This window comes from Eriocheir sinensis, chromosome 30, assembly GCF_024679095.1.
Source record: "Eriocheir sinensis breed Jianghai 21 chromosome 30, ASM2467909v1, whole genome shotgun sequence".
Classification (NCBI taxonomy): Eukaryota; Metazoa; Arthropoda; class Malacostraca; order Decapoda; family Varunidae; genus Eriocheir; species Eriocheir sinensis.
The window spans coordinates 1,400,115-1,411,096 of NC_066538.1; the positions used below are offsets into that span (position 1 = coordinate 1,400,115).

A 10,982-nucleotide genomic window follows, 5' to 3' on the forward strand; every position below is an offset into this window, starting at 1 on the left:
GTTAGTTTGCATCAGTTAAGGCATTTCACTAACCTCAATTTCTCCCTGGTATTGATTTATGATTGATTTATGGCTGTTTTGGTTGATTGATTTCCACCAGTGCTCGGAATTACCAGCCGTTTCCGTCCCTTACCCACTCACCCAGCGGAAAGTTACGCCCGTTGCTATCCACTCCCTCCCTTCCCTTCTCTTATTCATCATCCACCCTTTCCTCACCCTGCTCTGGGCTCTCTCCCTTCCCTTATCCTGCACCCTTTCCTTGCCCTCCTCTCCTCACCCTCCTGCATCCTCACTCTGCTCTCCTCTCCCCCAGTCCCCATCCCTTATCCTGCACCCTATCCTTGGCTACCATCCTCTATACAGTGGTGGTTGCTTGGGTGATTTGCAGAGGATAGTGTGAGTTCAGGGTGCACTGTTTCCCTTGTTCGCTCCCTCCCTTCCTCCCTTTCTCCCTTGTTGAGGATTGGTAATGATACTGTTTTGCATCCTCTCCCTGGTCGCCATCCCTTGTACTCTGATGGTTGGTTTGCGCAGGTTAGTGTGAGTTAAGGGCTCATTCTTTCCCTTATTCCTTCCCTCCCTCTCTCTCTCCCTCCCTCCCTTGTTGAAGATTGGTTATAATATTGTTCCGCACCCTTTCCCTGGTCGCCATCCCTTGTACTCAGATGGTTGGTTTGCGCTGGTTAGTATGCGTTTCGGTTGCACTGTTTCCCTTGTTCCCTCCCTCCTTACCTCTCTTTCCCTCGTTAAAAATAAATTATGATATTGTATTGCAAGTTTGGTTGGGTGCACATTTTCCCTTTCCTTCCCTCACCCTTCCCTCTCTCTCTATCCCTTGTTTTAAGATTGATTATGATATTGTTTGGTTTTTAATTTGTTTGTTTGTTTATGTTGTTGAGTTGATTTGATGTAAGTTTAAGTTTTCATAACCATACTTGATTTGAAGATAGGTTTAAAAAGTCATTCATTCAAGTAGTCTAACATTCTTTTGATGACTCACTGCATAAAAAAAACATATATAAAAAAGGTTCTTGAAGTTGATTTGATATAAGTTCAGTTTTCATCGCCATCACAGATATCAACAGAATTAAAAGAAGCCATTCATTCATTCATTCCAGTAGTCTAACATTCTTTTGATGACTCACTGCATCAAAAAAAACATATATAAAAAAAGTTCTTAAGTTGATTTGATATAAGTTCAGTTTTCATCGCCATCACAGATATCAACAGAACTAAAAGAAGCCATTCATTCATTCATTCCAGTAGTCTAACATTCTTTTGATGACTCACTGCATAAAAAAAAACATATATAAAAAAAGTTCTTGAAGTTGATTTGATATAAGTTCAGTTTTCATCGCCATCACAGATATCAACAGAATTAAAAGAAGCCATTCATTCATTCATTCATTCCAGCAGTCTAACATTCTTTTGATCACTCACTGCATCAAAAAGTATATATATAAAAAAAGTTCTTGAAGTTGATTTGATATAAGTTCAGTTTTCATCGCCATCACAGATATCAACAGAATTATAAGAAGCCATTCACTCATTCATTCAAGTAGTCTAACATTCTTTTAATCACTCACTGCATCAAAAAAAAAACATATAAAAAAGTTCTTGAAGTTGATTTGATATAAGTTCAGTTTTCATCGCCATCACAGATATCGACTGAATTAAAAGAAGCCATTCACTCATTCATTCAAGTAGTCTAACATTCTTTTGATCACTCACTGCATCAAAAAAAACATATATAAAAAAAGTTCTTAAGTTGATTTGATATAAGTTCAGTTTTCATCGCCATCACAGATATCAACAGAATTAAAAGAAGCCATTCAGTCATTCATTCCAGCAGTCTAACATTCTTTTGATCACTCACTGCATCAAAAAGTATATATATAAAAAAAGTTCTTGAAGTTGATTTGATATAAGTTCAGTTTTCATCGCCATCACAGATATCAACAGAATTATAAGAAGCCATTCACTCATTCATTCCAGTAGTCTAACATTCTTTTGATCACTCACTGCATCAAAAAAAACATATATAAAAAAAGTTCTTGAAGTTGATTTGATATAAGTTCAGTTTTCATCACCATCACAGATATCAACAGAATTAAAAGAAGCCATTCATTCATTCATTCATTCCAGTAGTCTAACAATCTTTTAATCACTCACTGCATCAAAAAAAACATATATAAAAAAGTTCTTGAAGTTGATTTGATATAAGTTCAGTTTTCATCGCCATCACAGATATCAACAAAATTAAAAGAAGCCATTCATTCATTCATTCCAGTAGTCTAACATTCTTTTGATCACTCACTGCATCAAAAAAAACATATATAAAAAAAGTTCTTGAAGTTGATTTGATATAAGTTCAGTTTTCATCGCCATCACAAATTTCAAGGGCATTTTAACGAGACACTCATGCATTCATATAGTTTTAACATGTTTCAATCAGGGGTGTGGAGTCGGATTTTCAAAACTCCGACTCCGACTCCGACTCCAGTAAATTTAAATGTTGCGACTCCGACTCCAGTAAATTTAAATGTTGCGACTCCGACTCCGACTCCGACTCCAGTAAATTTAAATGTTGCGACTCCGACTCCGACTCCGACTCCAGGAAATTTGAAGGTTGCGACTCCGACTCCGACTCCGACTCCGACTCCGTTTTTTTTTTTTTTTTTACAGTATGATATATATATATATATATATATATATATATATATATATATATATATATATATATATATATATATATATTTTTTTTTTTACCATCCTTGGATATCACTTAGCAATTATCCTCCATGATAGAATTAAATATACACATTAGCTCATGCAAAACACCATAAAATATGGCAAAAGGGATACCTGTACTATCTGTTGTCAGGGTGGTTGTTGCGGCATGTACCGCCCTCCTTCCTTAAGGTATATCCTCAAGAAAATACAAAATAAAAAGCATGAAAAAATATTAAAAATACCAATATTCCCGCAGACTGTTTGATTGGACATATCTTCCAAAACGTCAATTTCTCCCAATTTGTAAGAATCTCCATGAAGTGAAATCTTTACTAAAAAAATTAGCACGTAAAGGAGTCGGAGTCGCTCATATTTTTACCGACTCCGACTCCGACTCCGACTCCGACTCTGACTCCAATTCCGACTCCGACTCCGACTCCGACTCTGACTCCAATTCCGACTCCGACTCCGACTCCGACTCCGGCCAAAAGTAGCCGACTCCTCGACTCCTCGACTCCGACTCCGACTCCGACTCCACACCCCTGGTTTCAATTACTCACAGCATCAATAACTATACATGAATATAACTTGAAGTATGTATATAAAGTAGAGTAACATGATAGCTCTTAAGTAGAAATTACAGATTAACACAGCTATGAATGTTACCGAGTTGACAATTAATGTATATACACACAAAATTAACATGAACACAGTGAAAGAAATATAATAATGAATCCTCTCACTCAGAAACTTCAGAATATAAACAAAATCACTTGAGTAAAGGCCCAAAAATGTTACAGAGTTGACATTTAATATATAGAAGCAAAATTAACATCAACATAGTGAAAGAAATATGATAATAAATCCTCTCACTCAGAAACTTCAGAATAAAAACAAAATCACTTGAGTAAAGGCCAAAAAATGTTACAGAGTTGACATTTAATATATAGAAGCAAAATTAACATGAACATAGTGAAAGAAATATAATAATGAATTCTCTCACTCAGAAACTTCAGAATATAAACAAAATCACTTGAGTAAAGGCCAAAAAATGTTACAGACTTGACAATTAATATATAGAAGCAAAATTAACATCAACATAATCAGAGAAATATAATAATAAATTCAGAATATAAACAAAATCACTTGAGTAAAGCCCAAATAAAATCCATTACCAAAGTAGACAAAAGAAAAACAATTAAGTATGTAGAAAATAAGATTAGAAAGATAATTATTAAGTGAGGAAACAGAGAAGGAGTTGAAGGGAAGACCAGAGATTATATATCACCAAAATATATTATTCATGAAGAAGAAAAAAAGAAAAGATATGATAGCTGAGTAGATTGAATTATAAGAAGAAGGAGTTATAAGAATTTGGAGATAACATTAGAGTAAAAAAAAAAAAAAAATACATGCATATACCACCACCATCAACACCACCATCAACACCATCTATTTTCTCTAAGCGACTAGTTCTATGTCTCTCCTTCTCTCTCTCTCTCTTATCTCTAACTGTTTACGCACTGCACAACTTTTCCTCTGTGCTCATTTTTCCTTCCTTCTTTCACCTCTCCATCAACCCCGATCCACACCATCACCATCCCTTCCACCATCAACACCATCTATTTTCTCTAAGTGACTGGTTCTGTCTCTCTCCTCCTCTCTCTCTCTCTCATCTCCAACTGCTCACAACTTCTCTACACTCATTTTCCTTCGTTCTTTCATCTCTCCGTCAACCCCCTCCCATCATCACCACCACCATCATCACCATCCCTTCCACCACCACTGCTGTCACCTCACCATCCGTTCCCTCCGTTTCCAGGCATAGCGTCCACCTACCCTCAGCCCAAGGATCTCACCAAGTTCATCGAGGACCAGCAGTACAATTTTGATTACGACACCCACTCAGCTATCCCCACGACCTGGACCTGGCCCGACCTGACCAAGTTTGACCCCAAGAGTGCGTAAATAAGATGGAGCCTCGCGTCGCTGCCCTGTTGTGGCGGAAGGATGATCGGATTGGTGGTGAAGCGAAGGAGAAGGGGGGATGGAAGTGCGGAGGATAACAGAAGCAAATGCGATAAAGAGAGAGATGGAAGAGAAAAATGGGAAAGTAGAAATAAAAAGAAAATCATAACAAAAAAAAACAAAGAAAATAAATGAAGAAAAATTAAGAAACACGGACAAGAAAATCAGTGAGAGGAACAGCAAAAAAAACAATAGAAATAATAAAAGAAAATAAGAAAAAAAAACAAGAAAAATAATGAACACAATACCACCACCACCACCACCACCAGCGTTCTACCCCAATACCATTCTGATGATGACGATTACTACTACTACTTCTACTACTACTACTACTACTACTACTACTACTACTACTACTTATACTGCTGATACTCCATACAAAACCACCAAGACCTCTCATGTGTCTGTCCGAAGGGTCTTATATATGTATCCGATATGTGTCTGTGTGCTGGTAAGTCTGTCGTGTCTGTCCGAGTCAACCAAACCAGGAGGAACCGTATGTCGGAAAATGTAAATATGAGACAGAGACAGAGTGAGAGAGCTGGGAGGTGATTAAACAGAGAGACAGAGAGAGAGAGAGAGAGAGCTGGGAGGCGTTAAACAGAGAGACAGAGAGTGAGAGAGAGCTGGGAGGCGTTAAACAGAGAGACAGAGAGTGAGAGAGAGCTGGGAGGCGATTAAACAGAGGGACAGAGAGTGAGAGAGAGCTGGGAGGCAATTAAACAGGAGTGTGATTTGAGGAAGCTTGAATACAGTAATTAGAGGGTATAAGAGTTACTTGACAATATGAAACTATAGACGGTTGATGTTATGATTGATGTATATTAATGACAGAAGAGGAGAGTTAGGAGAAAATGCAGAGAAGTAATTAATGGAAAATAACATGTTTGGAGGTGGACTGATAAGACTTGTAACTTGTATATAAAACCATGCTTGTAAACTGTGTGTGTGTGTGTGAGAGAGAGAGAGAGAGAGAGAGAGAGAGAGAGAGAGAGGGAGAGGGAGAGGGAAAGAGAGCAAAAGAAATTAAAAAAAAAAAAAATGCATGGATGAATTAAACACACACACACACATACACACACACACACACACACACACACACACACACACAAACACAGAAAAGAAAACATATATAAAAACACACACACGCACCTCTCTTACATAAGCCAAACACACACACACGCACACACACACATTTATACATCCACACACATTATTCCACCTAACCTCCACATCAGCTCATCGCTAGAGAAATTACCATCATTACTCTTCTTATTAACGTTATTATTTTCCGCGCACTATAGACGTCACATTAGCCGCCACGTAGCCTTGCACGCGTCACCGAGGGCTGTGTCGGACATCTATACTATAAGAGAAATGAATGCTAGGCCTATAGATTAAAAGATGTTCTATTTTCTGTGCCCACTTCACTAAACAGTTGCTTCTCAGGGTTGTTGGGTAGAGGCACGATGACACTGCACTGCTTTGTGATATGAGGTCTTTCTGATACATATGTGCCCCCTCACACCTGCACACACCTCCCTTCCTGTTACCTGTAGCTTTGTCTCTCCCCTCTCGACTTACAGGGAAGAGTATGCTATTGTTGCTCTGATACATATGCGCCCACACACACCTGCACACACCTGCCCATCTGTCACCTGTAGCTTTGTCCCTCCCCTCTCGACTTACAGGGAAGAGTATGCGATTGTTGCTCTGATACATATGCGCCCACACACACACCTGTCTATCTGTCTATATACCTGATTCTAGACTTGTTCCTGATGTGTTTGATTAATGGAAGAATGGTATTAGATTATTAAAATGTAAACGACCAGACTTGATAATTTACGCCATCACGCACGTAGCCTCAAACACTTAATTCTTTACATCACTATGCTATTCTGTCTATCTTCTAACTATCTATTCTGACTATCTTCTTCGTCTGTCTACTGCCTTTCCGCTGCATTCAATCAAGAGAGAAGGCCTATCTACTCTCCGCTCCCTCCTGACAACACCTAAGTGATTGGTCTATATTTACGCTGTCACACACATACCCACAAACACACACATGCCTGTCCTATCTACCAGTCTGTCAACCCCCTTTCCGCTGTATTCAATCAAGAGAGAAGGCTTATCTACCCTCTGCTTCCTCCTGACAACACCTAAGTGATTGGTCTATATTTACGCTGTCACACACGTACTCACAAACACACACACGTCTGTCCTATCTACCAGTCTGTCAACCCCCTTTCCGCTGTATTCAATCAAGAGAGAAGGCCTATCTACTCTCCGCTCCCTCCTGACAACACCTTAGTGATTGGTCTATATTTACGCTGTCACACACATACCCACAAACACACACATGCCTGTCCTATCTACCAGTCTGTCAACCCCCTCTCCGCTGCATTCAATCAAGAGAGAAGGCCTATCTACTCTCCGCTCCCTCCTGACAACACCTTAATTACTTATCCAACATAATTATTTACGCCATTATAAACTGACCTGATTTCGGGAGACTGTCAGCTTCCATCCACTCACTCACTCTGTTGCTATACAAGATGCTGGTATACTTATGTTTTTTTTTGTTTTTTGTTTTTTTTTTGCCTGTGGAAGTTATGTTATTAGAATTTTGCATTGTGTGAGTTTGTGTGTGTGTGTGTGTGTGTGTGTGTGTGTGTGTGTGTGTGTGTGTGTGTGTGTGTGTGTGTGTTGTTTTGAGTTCATTGTTTCCAAAAAAAAAATGGATAGTGTCACATTGTTATTAAATTTAGCTTGGTCTGTTTTCCTCCTTTCCCTTCCTTTTCCTTCATTTTCCCTTTCCTTTCCTCCTTTCCCTTCCTTTTCTCTTCCTTTTCCTTCATTATCCTATCTTTTTCTCCTCCTCCTCCTCCTCCTTCCTTTCCTTCCCTTCCTTTTCCTTCACCATCCTTCCTCCTCCTCCTTCTGTTTCCCTTCCCTTCCCTTCCTTTTCCCTTCCTTTTCCTTCCTCCTCCTCCTCTTCCTTCCTTTCCCTTCCTTCCTCCTCCTCTTCTTCTTCCTCCTCCATAAAAATTCGTAGATGTATATTTTTGTGAACTTGTAACGTCTAAGATTTAAGCCCAAAATGAAATGTATCAAAACGACAACAAGAGTATAACCATCTCAGTTTAAAAGAGCATTTGATTCCCTTGTCCCCTGTACTTGAAGACGAAGAGCATTCAAACCTCCTTCTTTAGTCTCACATTAGGATTCAAGTGTTGGTATGCTTTTATGTGGAGTTAGAACCTTTGCGACACTCAATATCCTCTCCAAATCCTTTTATGTGGAGTTAGAATCTTTGCAACACTCAACATCCTCTCCAAATCCTTTTATGTGGAGTTAGAACCTTTGCAACACTCAATATCCTCTCCAAATCCTTTTATGTGGAGTTAGAACCTTTGCAACACTCAATATCCTCTCCAGATCCTTTTATGTGGAGTTAGAACCTTTCCAAACACTCAATATCCTCTCCAAATCCTTTTATGTGGAGTTAGAACCTTTGCAAACACCTAATATCCTTTCTAGATCCTTTTATGTGGAGTTGGAACCTTTGCAACACCTTTCTAGATCCTATTATGTGGAGTTAGATCCTTTCCAACACCCAATATCCTTTAGATCCTTTGTGCATCCTTTGAGAGAATGTAGGATATCAGTTCATGGAGAATTTACAGCACCTATGTCCTTAGATCCTTTCTGTATCCTAAAATAAGGAGTTTAGGACATATAAGAAGCATAGGATATCAGTTCTTGGGGGAAATTTTGCTGCATCTAAATCCTCAGTGCCCTATGGCTTACTTAGATCCTAGATATCCTACTGCAGGGAGTGTAGGATATGTAGGAGATGAAGAATCCTAGTTATTGTTCCTGGTTACTGTTGAGAATCCTACACACACACACACACACACACACACACACACACACACACACCTCAATCCTCTCTAGAAAAAGTGAGTGTTTATTTTCTTATCCGAGAGAGAGAGAGAGAGAGAGAGAGAACGAGATACAATTCCCTATATTTTTTCAAGCTGGATGTAGTATTAGCTAAAGAGTTCCCATACTACTACTACTACTACTACTACTACTACTATTGCTTCTACTATCATGTGCGTTTGCCAAATTTTTATAAACGCCAGACCTGCTCCTCCGCCAAGCTATCGTAGTGTCATTTCCGAGCTTCCTATCCGACGCAATGCTTTCAAGTTGGATTAACGCTACCTATTACATACCTAAGTGTAAGGCGTAGGGGGGAGAACCTTGTGTGTGTACGTAGCGAGGCGTAAACGTTAAGCCAAGAGGATGAAGAAGTTGATGATGAAGGGAGATGAAGGAGTTGATTAAAGTGTATGAGAGAAGGATAAATGTAAGAATTGAGTTGTAAGAGATTGGTAGTAGAGAGATGAAAGAGTGAAAGATTTGAATAGAGATATGTAAGATTCAAGCTGTATTAGAGAGATGTAGCTTAGGAGAAGTGGAAGAATGGGAGAAGAATAGAAGAATGTAAGAATTGAGTTGTAAGAGATTGGTTGTAGAGAGATGAAAGAGTGAAAGATAGGAATAGAGATATGTAAGATTCAAGCTGTATTAGAGAGATGTAGCTTAGGAGAAGTGGAAGAATGGGAGAAGAATAGAAGAATGTAAGAATTGAGTTGTAAGAGATTGGTTGTAGAGAGATGAAAGAGTGAAAGACTGGAATAAAGATATGTAAGATTCAAGCTGTATTAGAGAGATGTAGTTTAGGAGAAGTGAAAGAATGAGAGGAAAAAGAAATATATGTAAGAGTTAAGCTGATAAGAGATATTAAGTGAAGAAACGCAAGAATGAAAGATGGAAATAGAAACAGGTAGGAATTAAGCCGTAAGAGTTGTGAAGCAGGAAACACAGACGGTGAAAGGGATGGAAGAATGGAACGGAGGATAATGGAAGATAATTTTGAAGTGAAGAAGAATATAAGAATGGAACGGAAGATAATGGAAGATAATTTTGAAGTGAAGAAAAATATGAGGGAAAAGAATGAAAGAAAACAAAAACAAGTAAGAGAAAAAGAAGGAAAAGAGGACAAAAATTAACTAGATGGGAAGTGAAGAAGAAATTTAAGGGAAGACAAAATTAAAAAGAATAAAGATTGTAAATATGAGATAGACGACAAAATTACGAAGCAGAGAATAAAGAAGGGAATTAAAAGGAATGAGAGAAAGAGAGGAAATATGTAAAATGAGGAAGAATGAATCAAGTTACAGGAAATAGGAAGAAGAAAATAAAAGGAAGAAAAGGGAGATAAAACGAAGGAGAAATGAATGAAGACAAATGAAAAGATAAAATAAAAGAAAATAGAGGAGATAGAAATGACACAAAATGAGAAAAAAAGGCGAAAGAGGAAGAAGAAGAAGGAAAAAAAAAGTCTGCCTCTATGAAAACAACAACAACAAAAATAAAGTAAAAGGAAGAAATTAAAATAAAGGAAGAAAGAAAAGGAATAGAAAAGTATAGCGTGTGTGTGTGTGTGTGTATGTGTGTGTGTGTGTGTGTGTGTGTGTGTGTGTGTGTGTGTGTGTGTGTTAAATTGTAGAAGATAAAAAAAACATAAAAATGGAACTAATATATATTTGTACCATATGTCAAGTCGCCTGTCTCCCTTTTTCTTTCTAACCCTTTCCTCCCTTCCTCCCTTCCTCCCTTCCTGCCCTCTCCCTTTCCTGCCCTCTTTCCTTCCTTCCTCCTGTCTCCCTTCTTTCCTTCCTCCCTTCCCCTTTTCCTTCCTTTCCTCTGTCATCTCCCTTCCTTCCTTCCTTCCTGTCCTCTCCCTTTCCTTCCTTCCTGCCCTCTCCCTTTCCTTCCTTCCTCCCTGTCCTCTCTCCTTTCCTTCTTTCCTTCCTTCCCTCTCTCCTCTTCCTTTTCCTTCCTTCTCTCTCTCTCCTCTCCCTTCCTTCCTTCCCCCCTTTCCTTCCTTCCTTCCTTCCCCCTCTCCTCTCCCTTCCTTCCTCCTTTTCCTCTCCCTTCTGCTCCCTTCCTTCCTTCCCTCCCTTAATTCTCCCTTTCCTTCCTTCCCCCTCTCTTCCTCCTTTTCCTCCTTCCTTCCTTCCTCCTTCTCCCTTTCCTTCCTTTCCCTCCTCTTCCTTTTCCCTCCTTCCCCCTTTTCCGTCCTTCCCCCGTTTCCTTCCTTCTCTTCTCTCCTTCCTTCCTTCCCTTCCCATTTCTCCCCCTCT

The 10,982-nt window shown here is 39.0% G+C and overlaps 1 protein-coding gene and 1 long non-coding RNA gene across 9 annotated transcripts in view; one reads left to right on the plus strand and one right to left on the minus strand.

The window, feature by feature from the left end:
- LOC127005410 (NADP-dependent malic enzyme-like) overlaps nucleotides 1–5,878 on the plus strand; it is a 47,140-nt gene extending 41,262 nt beyond the window's left edge. For 6 of the 7 annotated variants that reach the window (XM_050874228.1, XM_050874227.1, XM_050874233.1 and 3 more), the window contains exon 12: nucleotides 4,556–5,878. In XM_050874228.1, coding sequence (XP_050730185.1) covers nucleotides 4,556–4,701 — 146 coding nt within the window. In that variant the 3' untranslated portion in view covers nucleotides 4,702–5,878. The remainder of the gene's footprint in view (nucleotides 1–4,555) is intronic. The other variant, XM_050874230.1, reaches the window with a different exon arrangement.
- On the minus strand, nucleotides 5,703–10,851 carry LOC127005411 (uncharacterized). 2 transcript variants are annotated; one of them, XR_007758501.1, is made up of 2 exons: nucleotides 7,218–10,851; nucleotides 5,703–6,923 (listed from the first exon to the last, which is right to left on the minus strand). It is a non-coding gene; the product is annotated as an uncharacterized LOC127005411 (long non-coding RNA). The 2 variants fall into 2 exon arrangements; XR_007758502.1 differs by having other exon boundaries at nucleotides 5,703–7,070.
- Between the last annotated feature and the right edge of the window lie 131 nt (nucleotides 10,852–10,982).